We start from the raw sequence: 20,498 nt of genomic DNA on the forward strand, positions 1-20,498 counted from the left end.
ATTCCATCTCTTTTGTGCTACCTGGAGTGTTGTCAGTGCATTGACGAAATTCTTCAGCCGCGGGACACCGTAAAAGCTGGAAAGAAGTAGAAAGAAAAGTGATGTGGAACCTTCAAATGTCAATTTAAAAAAAAAATAATCTGCATAGATTCTCTTTTTCTCTAAGTAAATGAATAACCAATACATTATCATGTTTAAAGATATGTTCCATGAAAATAAGAAGAGTTGCACATGCATAATCAATATATACTAGTAAATCAAGATTCAACACAGATTTCGCAACCCTGGAAAACTCTCCTAAGTCAATTTTCTATTAGAAAAAGAAATTGTGTATTGAAGGGTTATAAAATATCAAAGCTTGGATATGAATAACCTTTGCATCTGTCTAACAGGTTATGTGTTCACGCTATATTAGTATATTTTGGAGGTTCTTATAATGTATGCCTCTCTGAAGAGAGATAGACACTGCTCTTCCCAATTACTCGTGGACCCATAAGCGTAGGACAGATACATTATAAGTATATATGCTTGATATACATTTCTTGTCGGAGAAAAAACCATTATTTATTTATATATATCTAGTAAAACATATGTTTTTACCACATAAATCACATTTTCGTTAAAGTTATATCCGGATATTTTTTATTTTAAATAAGAATAATTTACATTTATGAAAGCAAACCCAACAAATATTATATTGAAAAAATGAAACATTTATTTCTATTTTTTTTAAATGATTACAATCCATAATACAAAGTAATCAACAATTCAAGTATATAACAACCTGAAGATATTGAAATACCAATGCTCAAAGCTCCGTGAATAATTATAATTTCTTGTACAAATAGCAGTACCTTATGTTTGAGGTTTTCATTAAAAGTGAGATAAGTTTCCTTTGTTACAGGGAAGACTAAATAAAAAGGAAGCTTAAGATTCCTCTCATATCGAACATCCACAACGGAAAACATCAGTATGAAGTTAGATACATAGCAAAGAAGGTACACCAAGTTTGCAAACTGAAATCGAACCAACATACCAATGAAATCGAACCATGACTGATGAAATCCACAATACAATAAATGATGCATATATCATCGACACATACCAAAAATCCATAATGCTAAAAATAGTATTAGTTATATTATGCGGAAATCCCCTACTGGGCAGCTGTGCTAACCCATTTTCTCCTCTTCTTTCTATAGAGTAAAAGAGAATCTAGCTGAAGAAAAAAAATAAAATAACTTATCATGGGGATTTGGGCATCGGTATTTAAATCGCAAAATGGTTGTTTATTCGATTTTTTTAATCATTTTAATTATAGATTGTAACCATTTGAAATTTTTCGGTAAATGTTTTGATCATCTAATATTATTTATTCTGAATTACGATTGTTTTAAAAGGAAAGATGAACATATGATAGTGGCATCGCGGGATTCTGGACTAGGTAGTGTCAGAATTGATGGGTTGTCACATTACTTCAGTGGATTAAATGATCATTCAACATTGCAGAAAACCTAAGACATGTTTGAGATATAAACTATGGAAAATAAATAATTTGGATTCATAAGAATCCTATTAAGCACAATGATTTTTGGGTTATATATACTCCCCAAGATTGTTCTTGGAGTTGGAGAATAATTCTTGAGTGTAGAGATGCTGCAAAGGAGTTTATGGAAACTTGTTTGGGGTATGGAGCTGGGACTAGTTTCTACCATGGGTTTTGACATCCCAATGGGAGAACAAGTTATTGGTCGGAGCAGTTTGCTTGGAAAGTATTTGTCCAAACAAGGAATTGAAATTTGCATATTCCATGGTGGAAAGGAGATTGGTTAATCTTGAGTGTTACCATACCGACCACCTTAATACCTTTGATCAGCTTCAGGTGGACGACTATGATGAAAACTACGGTTATTAGGTTATCTGGAAGGCTAGAAATACTGGTGAGTTTCCACAGAAGAATACTTATAAAGCTTTGTATGGAGCTATGGTGGATGTAGAGTTGACTAAGCTAGTTTGGTTTAAACATAATATACCAAGACACTCTTTTATATATTAGTTAGTTTATCATAGAAGGTTGAAAACTAAAGATAAACTGCATAGGTGCGGGTAATTGAGAATGAAAACTATATGTTGTATTATACAGGTCTTTGGTATGAAGAGCATTTGTTCTTGAAATATCCTTACTCAAATTGTATTTTGAGATGGCTTATGTTAAAAATTGGAGAATTTAGAGATCATGTTGATTCTTGGATTTTAGAGTTGTTATGGTATCATATAAATTTTTTAAGTGCTGGAATTGTCACTACTGTGAGGAAGTTGTTTTTAAATAGTCTTTCCTATCATGTGTAGAAGGAAAGAAATAAAAGAGTTATCAATTTTGAGAGAAAGAGTCCAGAGGGATTGAGCCATTTAATTGTTTTGGATATTAGAATCAAGTTTATTGCTTCATATTTTTCTGATGCTGACATATATCAGATTTCTAGCTAGATAGACAGGGAATAGATTGTGGTCAGAAAAAGGATACTGAAAGGAGAGGGCACCAAGTACACCACTAACTTTTTCGTTTGACAACCTGTATGGACAAAACTCAATATAATTTCAAGCAGACTAACTTAATGATCAATGGCCATGTTTATATCTCTATCTCTTCTCAATCAGTATGCATCGATAAAGGTGAACTTGATTGTTAAGAAGAGTACTTGGACGACCCCAAAAATCAATATCCTAGATCAATCTAGTAGTATCCAAATAACCCAGTCAGAATTCTGCCAAGTAATAAACTTGTTATCTATCTTTCAAGATACGAATTCTACGAGAAACAAGTCTCGTAATCATTCATAATTAGATGGGCGTATCTATTAAGATTGTTTATGTACTACTTGTGTAAATTCAATGATAAAGATAAACAATATAATGCGAAAAAAGAAAAGCACAAGACATCAAAAATTTTGTTAACGAGGAAACCGCAATAGCAGAAAATCCCTAGGAGCTTGTCCAGATTTGAACACCAAATTGTATTAAGTCGTTATAGATACTAGTTATCAGATTTCAGACTGGAATGTAGTTGAGAACGAATTCACCCTTCAAGTGATTCATTTACAGTCGCGCCTCTTACTCTCTTGAACCTCGCAAGGCTTAACGCAATTGATTTCCTTAGCTAACGTCCTTTACAGCTTAAGAGTTGCTTCAACCTAAGTGAAGAAAGACTTTTGATACCAATCTGCCTCTAACAAATAAGCATATTTGATTTCTTTTAGACCAAAGATCAGTGCTTGGAAATCTGTTTTCAATAGACAAAGCTAGCAAACCTGATAATCCGGAACACTTACATTCACTTAGATGAGAAGCCCGTTTTTACCACCTCTCAAGAACAATCTTCAACTTATCAATTAAAAAATAGTTTTCAGATATCCATCTTGAGGAATTACAAAGTCCGAGGCAAATAGAACTTTGCGATTTTTATTTATCTTGCCCGAAAGATAGTACGAGATCCTCGATAACAGAAAAACAAGATCAGGATACACAAACTATCAAGGTAAAGATTGTCATACCTGACTTCACGAATCCCCAAAGCGAAGTATTTTAGTCGCAAAATAATTATGTTTCTCAGAGGAAACCTGGGTCAATAGATAATGACTCTACCTATCAACTAGGACACAAAGTGTCAGGAATTGAATTTCCCAGTGGAAAGAGCTTCTCTATTTTTGCATAGAATTCAAGTTAAGATAACTTGAAAATTAAGCAAACACTTTCTTTGTTTACATGAATGGCCCGGTTACGAAGCATGGATTGGTAAGCCCTTTTTGAAATTTGGTGACCCCATAGCTGTCATGAAAAACAGTATTTCTTTTTTTTTTTTTTTTTTTTTTTTTTTTTTTTTTTTTGGAAGGTTGAAAAACAATCCTCGGTATACAGTACATAACTTTATTTTTCCCAAACACAAGACTGTTGCCTAAATTTAAAGCAGAAAAAGTAGAAAAAGGAAGAGACTAGAATTTTGTAGAGAAGCAGAGAGAGAGAGACGGATAGAATGGAGAAGGGATCTAAGGTGAGATGTCAGAGAATAGGGTGTGATGCAATGTTCACTGAGGATGAAAACACTGAAGATTCTTGTACATATCATGCATCTGTAAGTATTTTTCTTTTATCATCATCATGTCTCTGTATTTCTATTGTTATGACTCAAAATTGGGTGATTTTTAGTTGCCCTAGCTAATTAAACCCGTTGCCCCATAATTGGAATTCAAACAGTAGGATAATTTTGATGTTTTTTCCTTTTTAGGGTAGTTTCATGAGAAACTGGATGGCCCAAAGTTTAAAACTAAAAGAGCAATTTTAGTTAAGATTGACATTACATAGCATTGATTTTGCAGTAAATTTTTTCGTGAACAAATTGGAATTTTAAGTAAGGGATGAATGAGTTAGTAAAGCTGGATGTTAGGGGGAAGATTGAACTTCTTATTTTTGTTTACATCAGTTTCAGTTTAGAATGAATTTTCAAGTTTGTTTGTTTGTTTGATTATGCTGCTTTTTTGAGTAGCACTATTGTTGCTACACATAAAGGGTGTACCCAAATTTATCTCATTGATTTTGCATCTTGTAGTGAAGGGTTTTTTTCTCTTTTTGCAAAGATGAGGGGGTTTAGGAGACCTCAAACCAGAATGAAAAAGAAAAGAGAAAGAAAATAAATTACATGACCATTACATATGATTCCTCGTTTTATTCTTCTTCTTATAGTCCTCCGCAAACGAGCTTGGAGTGAACACTTGGAACTCCCTAGATATCATAGTATTAATGGCAATGAAATCCGCTGCATAATTCGCTTCACATGCGTGTTATATATGAAAGGACTCTTACTTCTCCCTAAGATTTGAAATATTATTCCATATACTCTTCAACTTCCATGGAGTAGCTTCTTGGCTAGCATTAAGGAGGTACACAACTGATTTAGAATCTGTTCGAATACATATTGTAGTATAATTGAATTCCCTACCAAGCTCCGATTATGGACACACAGAAACTTTGGAGCTTTCTTATCATGATTTCCCGTTCTGTTTGTTGTACTGATATTCAACTTTGTTTTCCCATGTGTTGGTGTCACCTCAACGGAATCTATTGCATCAATCTAAAGGGGGTAAGTTAACATTATAATACATTCAATTCTTTTGAACAAGTTCAATCAGTTTGCAAGTTTTTCTAGCCAATATTTTATTTTGCTTGTATGTTTTATTTTTTGATCTTAAAAAGCTATTATGTTATGTAGCCAATATTTCACGATGGTACGAAAGAGTGGAGCTGCTGCAAGCAAAGGAGTCATGATTTCAGCTTATTTTTAGCGCTTCCAGGGTAAGGAATATACGGCGATAACAATTTGCTTTTACTTGGAATTTAGTATTTCACTTGGTGTAACCTGGTATAGTACAGCCTGTTCACATGAGATGCGCCTCTTCATTCAAGTATCTCAAACGTGGAGTGGATGGTTGCAACTCTCAAATAGTTATGAATTATGATGAGATATGTGATTTGTTGTTGTTCCTTCGAAAATATAGATATAAATGTATGTCTCCTTAGATACCCCCACCATTATAGAGTTTAACTGGACTTTCTTCCTCTTACAATGACCATACAAAACAATGGTTGTGCCTTTCTCCAGTGTGCACCCAGGCTCTCATGAGTCCCATTACATTTGAGCTTCTGAAGCGACTTAGTCCTGTGCATGCCTACTTAAACTTTAGTTAGCATTATGTTAAATTGATTATTCAGGCTGCTCAGGATTTTCCTCTATTAATGAAGATGCAAGACAGGTAAGCATACAACGGAAAAACCCGTGATTGTAAAAGCTGCACCAAAGAAGCCAGTTCCCTTTGTTGCTCCAGCAAGCACTACCTCATCAAAGCTGGATTGTTCAAGATGCCGACAAGGCTTCTTTTGCTCAGAACATGGTAATCTGAATTCTAATTCAGTGTTTGTTAATTTATTTACCACAGTAATGATGAAAGGCTTTTCATGTGTTAAGAATATGGTAGTTATGCTGATAGTTTGAATTGGTATTCTGGTTAATAAGTACCATATTTCATCCAATAATATGGGCTTTGAGGTCCAACACTAGTTGATAAGAGTTCCTTCTCTCTGTTATTAGCCAATTTCCCGTTTCTGATCCGCATATTCCAATACCGGAACCCAAACTGGCTCTCAAACATTGTTTTTTCCTTGTATTTCATTTGATTAGGTTCACAAGCTAAATCAAACACAACTATGCCTACTTCTCCTGTGCTCCCCAAGTGCAGTACCGATGTTCAGGAAGTCACACCCCCTCCTGCAAAAAAGATAATCAACATTAATGAACCTCAGACTTGCAGGAACAAAGGATGTGGTAGAACCTTCAAAGAAAAGGACAACAGTGATGATGCATGTAGTTACCACCCTGGTCCTGCCGTTTTCCACGACAGGATGAGAGGGGTAAGAAATCTATTTATTCTTTTCCTTTCAATTTCATTGTCTCTCATATACCTTGTGGTTACTTCAGCTGCATTGGCAGATGCCTCACATTGTGTACCCATGATTTTGCAGTGGAAATGCTGCGATGTTCATGTGAAGGAGTTCGACGAGTTCATGGAAATACCTCCATGTACAAAGGGGTGGCACAGTTCAGATCCAATTTCATAACAGGCAGTCACACATAGATGATTTGTGAACAAGAAGATATTGTAAGTTTATCTGCTGGTTTAGATAAATTATAGGTTGAGTTGCAGACTTGCAGTTACTGCTGGCGCTTAGAGAGGATAATCCATCTATGTCGTGTCTAATTGTTTCTAACTGTATTTTATGAGCTTACTATCTTCTAATTGTTTCTAAGAAAAGTTATAAAATTATAAGGGTTGGTTATTTGAAATGTGGACAATTACTTTTAAACTACGATAGAAGGAATAAATTGATAACTACAATTACTTTTAAATTGAGTTGAACAAATGAGTGGGCTTTGAGTGAACAAGTCTAGCTTAAGATGCCGTGCAGTAGAAGAATAAATGCGCTGCTTAAGTCTGCTAGACATGAGTTGCTTTTGAGCTTTGGACTTTACTCCGTCTAGCTTGATAACTGAAACGCTCAGCGTAATTCTACTTGTGGTAAAGTGGAATAGAAGAAATTCATGTGACTTCAAAGAAATACTAGGTCACAAGATGCTACGACAAGCAACAGACTTAACAAACTTCCGTTACATGATGTAAGCGCTAAGCTGCAACTTGATATGATTAATACGGAAGTAGAAGTGATAATTGTTGATGCTGGCCCGTCAGGAATAGCCACATCTGTCCCTATGTTTAAACCATCTTTCAGTACCAAACATAGTCTTAGAAAGAGAGGACTGTTTAGCTTCACTGTGGGCGAAGAAATCTGACGATCGTCTTCATCTTCATAAAGCCAAACACCTCTCAGAGTTGCCTTTCATGCCGTTTCCTGCCAATTATCCAACTTACATGTTCAAGGACCAATTTATCGTCTACTTGGAAAACTATGCAGCCCGTTTCAAGGTGAATCCATTGTACAACCGGGCAGTTGAATTTGCAGCTTTTGATGAATCCACCAAGAAACGGTGTTTGAACGTCAGGAATACGGAATCCGACTAGTAGGAGTACGCCTGTAGGTTACTCTTCTTTGTCGGTCTTGTAATATTTGGCGACACAACCAAGTACGCAAGACCCAAAGAAGGTGTCCTGCTAATGAAAAAGAAGTACCAAACATTTCCGGTTGTGGATGTCGGAACCTTCAGCAAAATCAAGTCTGAACAGATTCAGTTGCCAGTCTCTGTGTTTGCCTGACTTTTTATGCAAATCCTAAAGGTTTTGCCACCGATAAAACGTATAACCGGAGACTACGTGGAATTTGCAAATGAGAAATCGCATCAATTTGATGTAATAGAACTTCGCAACAGGGTTTAGGAGATTAGCAAATAAGTGGCTCAAGGTAATGTAAACTGGATTTCAGTTGTACATTTTAAAGAACGTCTCATAATCTTCAGGAGAAAAACTAAATTTATTTCTATTTTAAAGAATGGGGAATACATTTTGAATGAAAAACAGTTGGAAGGGGGGAAATGGTCTTTACTGTGCGGGACTGGCGAAAGAGGGTTATTTGCCGTCGCAGAAGATGCAAGAATATAGCTAATGATATCAAGACCCAATTGTGAAGCAGGCGCCCTATACCATGACAGATACCCTGAATTTCTTATCTGTCGCTGTACATCTGTGTGCCAATCAAATAAATAGAGGATTGTGCTAATGCCTTCTGGAGGGCTTTGATTAGGCTATGTTCTCAATTGCAACAAAACGCGTCATCTGTACCTGCCGGAAAAGCAACAGCATTTTGCCGGAAGATCAATCTGACTAAAATATAGTTCAATACACCTCAGATTTCAGCATACGAAAATACTATGAATAAAAATAAAGATTGTTATGAATTTAATCAGAAAATTCCATCAACAAAGAGGCGAATAATCAAATGGATTAATTGAATTCAATAAGATAAGTGAACACATACAATTCCTCAAAAATAAATCCATCACTACACATTGGTCATAAACTTAAAAACAATGGAATGGAGCCTTAGAAACAAAATATAATCAGTACTAGTAGCAGTAGTCATCAGAAAACATATCGGCGGTGATTTCTTGATCAGTTGAAGTTGTAGTCCCAAAATCATACTCTTGAGAATCAAAATCAAAGACTAACTCATTCACCATCTCTTCATTCAGATAATCATCATCAATAATGTCATCATTACCAGCCGGTAATTTCATCAACGCAAGTGACTTTTCTTCGTATGAAGAAGACGAAGAAGAAGCTGTGTTACTGTTCATCTTTAAGTCATTAGATCTCTGTGCGACGCACTTCTGGAGTTGTTCCATATCACTTCTCATCTGTTTTAATTCATCCAAACTCAATCCATCAACATATGTATCCCACCAAGATTTATCATTACCAGACCCCAAATCACAATTTATCAATGATTCCAAGAAAACCCCTCTTTTCTTTTCAGCTTCTAATTCTTTCTCAACTTCCATATACCTCCTCTGTTCGGGATCGTCATGATCTTTCTGATGAACTTCAGACGGTTCACCATTAACAAATCGATCGACTAGGAGATCAGGATTCCCACAAACATATGGTTTTCCGGCAGGAGAGAAAGCAATCAGTGCAACTTGTGCACCAGTTAAAACAGATAATTCAGTCGCCTTCTTGAACAAACCCTTTCGTCTTTTGGAGAATGTAACTTGTAATCTTGATTTGTCTTTTATTTTTTCAATCTTAATCCTCTTACGACCATCACCTCCTTTTCTCTGTGTCTTCATCTCTATCATCATCACTTGATTCATCATCATCTCCTTAATTCAGAACAGAACAGAACAGAGCGTTTACCAGCAAATACAAGTATGGAGTAGTACATGGCGCAGCTACCTTATATAGAAGCTGATATGCCGAGAAAAGGAAACCAAAAAATAGCCGTTAAGAATTGCTAGAATTAGGAAAACACGGTAATGTAAAAACAAAGGGAATTTTTAACCCTTAATAGAACTGAGAATAGAAGTTGAACTGAGAATAGAAGTTGATTCAAAAGTGTCCACTGGAGAAGTGGTAATTGCTGGGGCTGGTCCATCAGGAATAGCCAGCCTCTTGGCAGTTGCATAATTTACAACCCTACCCAGTTTTGCCTGCTCATACCTGCGGACCTCCTCCTGATACATCTCTGGGTTGTCGGAGTGGCGAACCATTGCGTTTATTTGTGTTTGGTACTTGTTTTTGACGTTGACCTATGTTGATTTGGTTATATATTGACTTCTGTTAGGAAAATACAAAAAAAGAAAAAAAAAAGTTATAAATGAGTTTACAATAATACCCTTCCCTGAGTTCATCTTTCTGTGTTCATCTTCATATTTTACTTAACCGACGCTCATGACCGAAGCTTGTATCTTTCATGTTCATCCTCAATCAATCCAGAGATGATTTCATCATCTTCACATAACAAATCAATCCTTCTTTTGACTTCAAACACGTTATTACCAAAATCCCCAATTGATGATGAACCCTAATTTCAACTCAAATCCTAAAGGCTCAATTGATAAATTTGAATTCATAAAACTATAATTATACATTAACGATGAGTATCCATTTATCGATTTGATAAGAAATCATCATCAATTAAACAAAACTGAAATCCACATATACAATATTTTCAAATTACTAATGAACACCATTCATATCAAACAAACATATGAATTTTCACACATTCAGTTCAATTTAGGGCATTGATTCATCAATATAACAAAATAAAAAAAGAATTACTCAGAACAAGAAATTGTTTCCACTGAAAACCTCAATTACCTTAACCCCCAAATCCATAAAATCTCATGAGATTTAAAGGTCTCAACAACATAATCATTACCTTATTTTCTTCCTGGTGTTTGAATCATCTTTCTCCTCTTCTTCGGTACAATCAAAGCTAATGGTTCGGTGAAATATTAAATGGGTTTTCAAAGAATTATTGATACATGAAACGGAAATTCTTTTACTGATTCAAGCTAATTCATAGGACGAAACATAGAGACAAAGAAGAAATGTTAAGTGAGTTGAATAAAATTATTAAGTTTTCTTTAAGGGGGAAGAAGAAGAATGGTGCTGGTTGTTTCGGTGGCTGATCAGGAAGGGAAAAAGAGGACGAAGATGGTGGTTGTTTCCGGGAGGAAGAAGTGTTCTTTTGGTCAATATTGTGAAATAATAGCTGCCGACCACGTGTATAAGATCAGCGGTTGAGAAAAATGACTTGAAATTATTTGGGTCAGCTAATTAAAATTAAATTTAACCTAATCAATGTAAGTCAACGTCAAATCCAGATACCAAACACCAAGCTGGACAAATGTTAGACCAAACTCAAAAACTGGACAAAATCTGAATACCAAAAACAAAATAACCCGATAATTCTCCCCGCCAAGTTGGATCCTTTTTGTACGGGCTTATGGAAACATTAGATGGGCTTATCCCATGATCCCACTATCTAGTTAGTTAGGGGATGTCCTAAAGGCATTTGGAAAGTCTAAATTGCCCATCCATCTTTAAAAACCCAATAACCAAAACTTAATTGTACTTTGCTTCTTCTGGGTCCAAGAGCATAGCTCAGTGGTATCCCATCAACTTCAATAAGGAGGAAGTCAGGGGTTCAATCCCCGCCGTTGTAAAGATTTGTGGTAGATTAGTTGTATAGTGGGTTGAGCGGTGTTGGGTCTGACAGTGGGGCCAGTCCAACTGGCTAGGTTCGGGTAGGGGCCCGGGTCCGGCTTTCGCGTATCAAAAGAAAAAGAATTGTATTTTGCTTCTTCTTCTCCTCTTCCTCTTCTTAGTTGTTTTTGTTTTCAATTGAAAACCATTTTATCGTCTTCGACGAACCTCAATTATGGTTGCCAGAGTACACGTTCTTTTCCTTTTTCTCTTTTTAACCAAATCATTTTAGATTTGACAAATCCATTTTTTTTAATTTTTTTTTTTTAAATTGGTTGAAATCGTAGAAAAGAAGATTATGGTTGCAGATTCACTTACGGTTAAATGTTTTTAATTCCTAACCGTAAAAGCTAAAAACAACATACAAAAACATTAACGATTGGTAATGTAACAACCGAACATACAATCAAAATCATATTTCAAGAGGTTAACCCAGAAAAGCTTGAACTCGAAATTTTCTCTTTGCACTAAATTCATACGACATAGTCTCATAAGATATAATGGTAAATCTCGTGAGTAAATAGGATAAATCAGTCTTCACTTACCTCTTTGTTGATGAAGTTCTGGAAAATGTCTTTGTTTGTTCTTCAGTTTTAATGTTCGAGGGTTATTCAGTGATGTCTGATACTCAATTATCGTACCATAATCCTAGTCCGAGACTTGACTATAGTGGACTTGAAATCAAGATATAGTTTTGTACATCTAACATTGACAACAAGCTTGAGATAGCAAAACCTGTAAGTTCGACCGAGCGATGCTCTAACACTTTCCGGTTAGTTTCCATCTTTTATTTTGGGATATAATCATATTTTTTTCTTGATATGGTTAAAGATTAACAGAATAGAAGCTATTTGGTGTAAAGATTGAAGAATACTTTTATTTCGTTGATTCCAAAGAGGGAGACGATTGAAGAAATAAAATACTTGAGGCCTAGGTTCATGGTGCTTACAAAATTGTGTCAAAATTGCTTGCTGAAAGGTTCAAAACTGTTTTACCAACTATTATATCTTTTCAGCAGTTGGCTTTTATTAAAATAAACAGATTTTAGATGTGGTCTTGGTGGTTAATGAATTGATAACTCTTGATTAAGAAGTCGTAAGCCTGGTCTTCTTTATATGGTTGATTTGGAAAAAGATATTCTCAACTCAACTGGATATTTTAGATGAGATTTTGGAGATGATAGGTTCTGGTGGTCAGTAGAGAAGTTGCGTCAAATGTTGTGTGGTAGTGCTTTTGGTATATTTATTAATTGCAAAAGAGTTCGACAAGGAGACACTCTATCTCCATTTATTTATTACTTACTTTCATGATTAAACAAGTTAAATGACGAGGGTATCAAGTACACCACAATCTTTTCGATATCAACCTATAAGTTTGATACCATTGTGTGATCAAATATAGACAGGGACTGTCAAGAAGATGACAACAACAAGGTATACACTTGGTATATAAATTAGGTATCGAAACTGAACCTAACTATAGGGATCAATCCAAGTGTTTGTATCAATGTACAATGTATTTACTTTTAATTATAACTAAAACAATAATTATAATTGCGGAAAGTAAAAATAAAAACACAACAAGATTTTGTTAACGAAAAACCGCAAATGCAGAAAAACCCCGGGACCTAGTCCAATTTTGAATACTCTGGGAATTAAGCCGCTATACAAAGACTACTACCAACTTCGTATAGTTGAGACAAAGTAAACTACCCCTAGTTACATAGTTTTCTCAGTATCCCTGCGTTTATAACCAATCTGGCCAGCGCACACGCGTTTTAAGATAGAGTCCAGTATCTTAAGTTGCATCGGCCGATGTGAAGACTTCAAGCGCTCAACTCATTTGGATCGTTTTCCGAAACAGTAAAGGACTAATCTGTTCGGTAACCAATATTCCAATCTCAAGAAGTAAATCAGAGATTTTATTGTCGAGTTCAACAAAGGCTCTTCCGTTTAATCTAATAAACTCCTTTGTTGGCTAAGATCTACCAAGATCTAGATTATCAAGATAACCAGATCTAGGTACACAAACTATCAGATTTTGATAATGAAGAGTACCACCAAATGATAGATTGTCGATCTACTACTACTAGCAATAAGATGTATATCATAGTAAATAAGATCTATTCAGATCCCAGGCGATCAAGTGTGTGCACGAAGTTAAATCACAAAGATACGAAAACCAATAAGAAATCTTTTTGTCTTCAAATCTTCAATGTCTTCAAAGTACCTGCACAAACAACCTTGATTCCCTTATAATCGATCACGCACATAACGGAGTATGTTAACAACGGAGGATCACTAGACTATCGTCAGATGTAAAACATATCTGATCTATGTCGATCCTTGATCTAATTCGAGTGACCTTATATCAGAAGATAAGGTTCTCAGAATAAACAAACTAGGTGGATTCAAGGTTCAACCATCGTTAGTCGGTCAAATTAATAATCGAAAACTAAAATAACAATACAAATTCTAGTTTCCTGCCGACGGTACTATCTATACACTTCTTGATCCCAAAGAAGTCTTTAAACTAGCAGACATAGATATTTCACCTAATTAGGTTACTCTCTTCTCCAATATTGCATTACAAGTAATACTATTAGTCGGCTACAACAACGACTACAGAATTAGTGAAGTTGTCGGCCTGCATCAAGATAAGTTTGTAAGAACAATAAACTTCACCATTTATATACCAAGGTAGTTTGGACACCAAGGAATTTCCAAAATCGAAAATATTCTCAAGATATGCAATAAACACCTATTTTCGGTTTTGTCTAATTCCAAATAATGTCCAACTGTCATACCAAAATCCCTCTTGGATTACAACTCAATATTATCTAGCATACAAGATACTTAACTAATTAATACATCTTCTAGAGATATGTTTTGCTTGCTGGAAAAACTGTGCTTGAAAATATTAACAAAAAATAGTCTCAAACATTTTGGTTTGGGATCTCACCTTGAGTATAAAGGAATACCTTTGAACAATAAAATATAATATTTGTACACATGTTCAAATTACTCACAATGTCGACATCTTTAACTTTCCTATTTTGCGAACTCAACTACCAAAATCACACAAACCCTAAAGTGTATGTGAGATCGGAAATCAGTTTTTCCATTGGGATCGGTTCTACTAGAGATCCCCAATAGGTAGGGATCGGTTCTACTAGAGATCCATAATAAGTATCGGCCATGTTAGAGATCCCCAATGTATAGTAATCAGTCTTGTTATATATCCCCAATAGGAACCGGACCACCAAACCATTGATTTCTTTCAACTACGAAACAAGTTTCGTATGTCTACTTCCTTGAACTCTTGTAATCAAACGTATTTTTCTAGGCATGAAATCAATCCTAAGTTCATTACACAATTTAGTAACAAGTTACAAAGATAGTTTTTATGTCGTAATTATAAAGTTTAAAAGATAGGCGTTATACTTCGTAATTCAGTATATACAATGTTGTGAAACAACTTGTATATTATTCCCTTCACACTTTGATCACAATAGATGATCAAATCTCTGATACTAGAGTTTCATATATATAACTTCGCATGTTATGTTTTCAATCTAAATGACTTGAAAGTAACGTAGATAGAAATGGAAACAAGATAAGTCTTGTATTACTGATCTCAAGTAAAAGGATCGGCTATGTTAGAGATCCCCAATGTATAGGGATTAGTCTTGTTATAGATCCCCAATAAGAACCGGACCACCAAACCATTGATTTCTTTCAACTACGAAACAAGTTTCGCATGTCTACTTCCTTGAACTCTTGTAATCAAACGTATTTTTCTAGGAATGAAATCAATCCTAAGTTCATTACACAATCTAGTAACAAGTTACAAAGATAGTGTATACGTCGCAATTATGAAGTTCATAAGATAGGCGTTATACTTCGTAATTCAATATATACAAAATTGTGAAACAACTTGTATATTCTTCCCTTGACACTTTGATCACAATAAGATGATCGAATCTCTAATACTAGAGTTTCATATATATAACTTCGCATGTTATATTTTCAATCTAAATGACTTGAAAGTAACGTGGATAGAAATGGAAACAAGTCAAGTCTCTTATTACTGATCTCAAGTTGAAGGATGACGTCTCCATTGATGTCGATACGTCTTTATAATTTCCAGGTCTTCAGAGTAATACTTGTATGTATCAACATTTCTAGACTTCTTAGTCTAACCTAACGAAGCTGACTCTTTTGATACTAAAATATAGCAACCAACCTTGACATACTAATGCTTGGTGGTTTCAACGGAGCAATGCTCTAACAATCTCCCCCTTTGTGAATTTTAGTGACAAAACTCTATTATATGTGGAGCTCATTAAAAGATAAAGGTATTACATTACATAACCGTCTCTTATCTCATTCTTCATACGCTTAATTCCAAGTTTCAACGTCACAATAACCTTCACATATTTAAAAATAGTGTCATTGTTGAAACATTTGAATGACAAAATCTTTACTCCCCCTAAAGGAAAGCTAGGTAATATTCAGTCCAAACATATTTTTTATTCCCTTTTTGTAGTATGTAATATTACACAGCACGATGAAATGTTCTCCCCCTTAGTCTCCGTCAGATATATACATTTTAGCACATATATCCTTTTCAGTGATTATAAGTCACAGCATCTTCCATATATTTCTACCCTTTTTGTCACAAAAATGACAAAAAAAACAAAAAAAAATACATAAGCAAACTGAAAGGACCTTACAAGTTCATAAGAACTCATACAATCTATAAGAGTTAAGCACAAAGGTATATCATATAATTTTAGATAAGAAACACTAAATCTAAAACTACCTAAGTAATTTGTTTTAGCGTTTTATCAAGGAAACAATTTCCCGAAGGAATTTTCCCTTTGAATTGATAAGTCAGACTAAGATCAGAATTAACTTAGTTACTTATTAGTGAACTAGACAATCAAACTCAATCAAGGAAATATATCAAAGAGTTATATCTCAAATTCTCAATAAAATCTGCAATCGAACATATAGAGATCTGTGAGCCTGATTGATATGAGAAATAATTTGAACGGTACCAAAGACCAATGTTCAAGTGTCAATCAACAACCAAAGGTCGGATTTACTAATTGATTGAACTACGCACAACCTATGATATTTCAATTATATAAACAAATATAATGCGGAAAAGAAATAACACAGACACCAGAAGTTTTGTTAACGAGGAAACCGCAAATGCAGAAAAACCCCGGGACCTAGTCCAGATTTGAACACCACACTGTATTAAGCCACTACAGACACTAGCCTACTACAAGTTAACATCGTACTGGAATGTAGTTGAGCCCTAACCAAGTCTCACACCGATTAAGGTACAGTCGCGTTCCTTACGTCTCTGAATCCCAGCAGGACTCTAGGCACTTGATTCCCTTAAATGATCTCACCCACAACTAAGATTTGCTACGACCCAAAGTCGAAGACTTTATAAACAAAATTGTCTCCCACAAAAAAGTTTATTCTGATAGATAAATTTTTCTCGCACAGAAATACCTATGAAGTTTTGTTCCATCTTTTGCTAAATCAAGGTGAACAGGAACCAATTGATAATCCGGTCTTATATTCCCGAAGAAAAGCCTAGAAATATCAATCACCTCACAATAACTTAACTATATGGTAGTAGCACAAGTTATTGTGGAATCACAAAGAATGAGACGAAGAGCTTTGTGATTAATTTTTATATCTTACCTATCGGAGATAAATCTCGAGCCAATCTTAGAGAAGATAATACGCAATATGATAGAACAAGTAAGATCAGAACATGCAACTACAGAGAAAATAGTTGGGTTTGGCTTCAGAATCCCAATGAAGTCTTTAAGTCGTTAACCTATAATGGTTTTAGGAAAAACCTAGGTTAAAGGAGAATCGACTCTAGTTGCAACTAGTATCACACAGAAGATTCAAGCTAAGTTTTCTTAAAACCAAATAAATATCTCTCCACCGTTATATGGTCTTAGCTTGTTACACACAAACGAAATATACCTTCATTTAGATATGGGTAACTGTACCTAAACGTGTATATTGAGTTGGCTCAACAATAGTTAACCGAAGTTAGCCATATGAACACTTTTGTATTAACCACATTCATCTAACACACATTTAGATCAAATGATAATCAAATGAATCTAATTGTATTACTCATAGAGTTGTTCAATTGTTTATATTCTCATAGAAGTATACAAGACACAATTGAAACAAAATCGGCTTTGATTCAAGAGAATTAATTCATGAACATTTAGCCATGGCTTGCAAAGATTGCATTCCTTAATTTATAGATGTATTTGTTCATGAGTATGGAATCATACTTAACCGATTTTAGAACTTAAACTAACTCAGTTTGCAAACGGGTACGCAAACTTAAGTTTCCGGACTTTGGTCATGTCTGACAGTTCGCAAACCGGTATGCATACTTTCATTCCGGGCCTAACTCAGGTGAAATCGTTCGCATACTGGTAAGCAGACTTGGTTCCCAGACCTTAACAGTTAAAACCGTTCGTATACTGGTACGCAAACTTGGTTCCCAGACCTGAATCATACTACAACAGTTTGCATACTAGTATGCATAATATGATATATCCAGATAATGGTTAATTGTTCTAAACTCCCATTTCATTCATTGAAACATCCTTAGAAGACGACAATGGCTGTCTCACACAAACTATTAGCTTATAAGTAATTTTCAAGTGATCGAATGATCAATATGAAACATTCTAAGTCTACATCAAATGACTGTCTCACACAAATCATGTAAGATGTTTCAAGGAAATTTTCACATGATCATCTTTTGACTCATTATTTAGTTTCCAACAAATAATTTTGTTTTCCAACTAAACTCGTCAAGAATAATGATGAACTTAGCTAAAGCAAAAAACTTCCAACACATATTTCTAGAAAGATATAAGCGAGTTAAACTCAGCTAGAAATATTAAATGTGTATAATGTAAAAGTCTATGTAGCTATACGACTTAGTATCAATTGGAGATAGAATAGAATATACTTCTGAGTGATAGATAAGTTTTAGTCTCCATATACCTTGTGTTGATGAAGTTCCTCCAAGCTCTCCTCAGTAGATCTTCGTCTTCAATCGATGAATGCCATGAAGTCTAAAGCTCAACTACACATTATATCCTAATACGAGACATAGCTATACTTAGACTAGAAATCAAGACTTATAGTTTTGATTACCTAAACTTGATAAACAAGCTTGAGATAGCAACGCCTTGCGAGTTCGACCGAGCAATGCTCTAACAATCTCCCCCTTTGTCAATTTTAGTGACAAAACTACCAATACATATGGATTACAAAATAAATAAACTTTGTAGCTTCTCATCCAACATGTTTGATTTACTTGGTTCTTCAACATTCCTTGAATTATTCGTTACTCCAAGTACTCCAGTGATTCTGAACGTGTTTAACTCAACATCATTGTTGTTGAAGATCCGTAGCAATAACAATAAGAAAACAGGTGTTCTAAATTATTGTTATACAGTGTCATAGTATTATTACACAACATCAAAGTTCATTTGTATCACAACTTTGACAATAATACTACGGTCATATGTATCACTCCCCCTTAGTCAATACTTCATCGCACAATGAAAACCACTCCCCTTACATAATGATCTGTAAACCATATGTATGTAGTGTTAACTACAAAATAATTCTCCCCCTTTTTGTCAATATAAATTCGCAAAGGTACGAAAACTAGCGGGATCATAATGAAATTCTCAAAAAGATTATTCATGACTAAAAGAGAACATATCAACTTGGTTTTAACGATTTCACATAGTCGAAACTTAGTGTATTCATCAAGGAGTTTATAAAGATACAATATAACTCCTTCAATATTCCACGGCCGCACTCCCCACAAAGATTTGGAAATTAAGCACAAGTTCAATTAAGAACTCTCCCCCATAAAATGTCATTCACTAAAGAACAACAAGAGCGACCTTACTTTTACAAGAAAAGAAGGATTTATTTGGACATTAACAAATCACATGAAACATGAATTTGTATCCAGAAAACTCGAATAAATTAACCACAAGAGACCTTAATGATTGATTTAATAGAAAACGCGCAACATGAGAAAACTTACGGAGCCATACAGTAGTTTCACATAGAAGTGGTTCAAGGAAAGTTCAATACAGCGGAATATTCAAAAGTTAGACTTAACTTTTGACATATGAGATAATCATAGTTCACGGATGTAAACACACATATCCCATAATATTTTTGCAATATATAAAACCAAAAAGATTAATACTGCAAAATCATCTTCCAAATAACTTAGAATTTAAATAAATAAATCTAAAACATTGCAAGATGAAAATCGTTGGCAATAGGTATGTGTAATCACAATATTGTTATTCCAAACCCTAGTTAACCTTTTTAAAACACAGGAATAAATTGTCATAAGAAGTTTCCTAGACATAATGAAAAATAAGAGTTCGAGAAATCAATAATCATCCTCATCATCGAACTCCATACAAGAGGATTGGACCTTTTCCATTTCTTCCTTGATTTCGGGAAACTTTGTAGCAATCACACATAATTGTTCTTGCACACATTTTACCTTGGAATTGATCTTACGAACACCCTTGCGAATTTGATGAAGAATACCCAAGGTGGTAGGATCACAAGAACCGTTAAGGGAATCACATATTTGTCTCTTGCAAGCATTCATATTCATACGTTTGAAGGTACAAGGCCGAACAAGTTTGGGAGTTCCAATAGAGCTTCCAATAGGAGCAATGTAATGGGCACGACATATTTGCTCAATTAAGCATGGAAAGCCTAACTTCTTGTTGGAGGACGTCATCGAGACCATTTGAAGAATGATAAATCCACAAATATCAAGACCTTGAGCACCCGATTCAAGAAAATAGACTAACTCCGCAAATTCACGATTCCACCGAGATTTCTCAATTGTGGAGGGACAAAGATTAGAAATGCCAAGTTTTCTGAAAATCATCAAAGCAAGACTAAGATCATGGGTAAGAAATTTCCCTTCAAACCAATCAACATTCTTGCGACAAAGACCATTAGAAATGGTTTCACATGATGGCCTTTCTCCTCTTGGCCTAGGAAAGCGAAGGTTACCCAAAGGAATTTTGGTAATCTTTGAAATCAACTCTCTACCAACAAGAATCCTTTTTCTATTTATCATAGTCTTGAATTCTAAGTCATCAAGATT

The 20,498-nt window shown here is 34.8% G+C and overlaps 2 protein-coding genes and 1 pseudogene across 6 annotated transcripts; 2 read left to right on the forward strand and 1 right to left on the reverse strand.

Annotated features, from left to right (window-relative positions):
* The first annotated feature begins 3,929 nt into the window (after positions 1 to 3,929).
* LOC113275066 (cysteine and histidine-rich domain-containing protein RAR1-like) lies at positions 3,930 to 6,915 on the forward strand. The gene is made up of 6 exons (XM_026524499.1): positions 3,930 to 4,129; positions 4,637 to 4,639; positions 5,264 to 5,346; positions 5,794 to 5,942; positions 6,230 to 6,459; positions 6,571 to 6,915. The coding sequence occupies exons 1-6, from the start codon at positions 4,031 to 4,033 to the stop codon at positions 6,664 to 6,666; spliced, it is 660 nt and encodes a 219-aa protein (XP_026380284.1). The 5' UTR covers positions 3,930 to 4,030; the 3' UTR covers positions 6,667 to 6,915.
* Positions 6,916 to 7,246: 331 nt separating this feature from the next.
* Positions 7,247 to 7,817, forward strand: LOC113272277 (annotated as a pseudogene).
* Positions 7,818 to 8,489: 672 nt separating this feature from the next.
* Positions 8,490 to 10,741, reverse strand: LOC113275067 (agamous-like MADS-box protein AGL62). 5 transcript variants are annotated; one of them, XM_026524503.1, is made up of 3 exons: positions 10,438 to 10,741; positions 9,717 to 9,833; positions 8,490 to 9,464 (listed from the first exon to the last, which is right to left on the reverse strand). In XM_026524503.1, the coding sequence occupies exon 3, from the start codon at positions 9,374 to 9,376 to the stop codon at positions 8,624 to 8,626; it is 753 nt and encodes a 250-aa protein (XP_026380288.1). In that variant the 5' UTR covers positions 9,377 to 9,464; positions 9,717 to 9,833; positions 10,438 to 10,741; the 3' UTR covers positions 8,490 to 8,623. The 5 variants fall into 5 exon arrangements, with proteins under 5 accessions (XP_026380288.1, XP_026380289.1, XP_026380285.1 ...); XM_026524504.1 differs by lacking the exon at positions 9,717 to 9,833; XM_026524500.1 differs by having other exon boundaries at positions 8,490 to 9,833.
* Positions 10,742 to 20,498: the final 9,757 nt, after the last annotated feature.

Source organism: Papaver somniferum, chromosome 4 (genome assembly GCF_003573695.1).
Source record: "Papaver somniferum cultivar HN1 chromosome 4, ASM357369v1, whole genome shotgun sequence".
NCBI classification, from domain to species: domain Eukaryota; kingdom Viridiplantae; phylum Streptophyta; class Magnoliopsida; order Ranunculales; family Papaveraceae; genus Papaver; species Papaver somniferum.

Coding starts and splice junctions, on each gene's coding strand:
- LOC113275067 (XM_026524504.1), bottom strand. CDS start 9,376: ATGATGATGAATCAAGTGATGATGATAGAGATGAAGACACAGAGAAAA.
- LOC113275066 (XM_026524499.1), top strand. CDS start 4,031: ATGGAGAAGGGATCTAAGGTGAGATGTCAGAGAATAGGGTGTGATGCA. Junction 5,347..5,793: donor TTATTTTTAGCGCTTCCAGG/GTAAGGAATATA, acceptor CTATTAATGAAG/ATGCAAGACAGGTAAGCATA. Junction 5,943..6,229: donor CTTCTTTTGCTCAGAACATG/GTAATCTGAATT, acceptor TCATTTGATTAG/GTTCACAAGCTAAATCAAAC.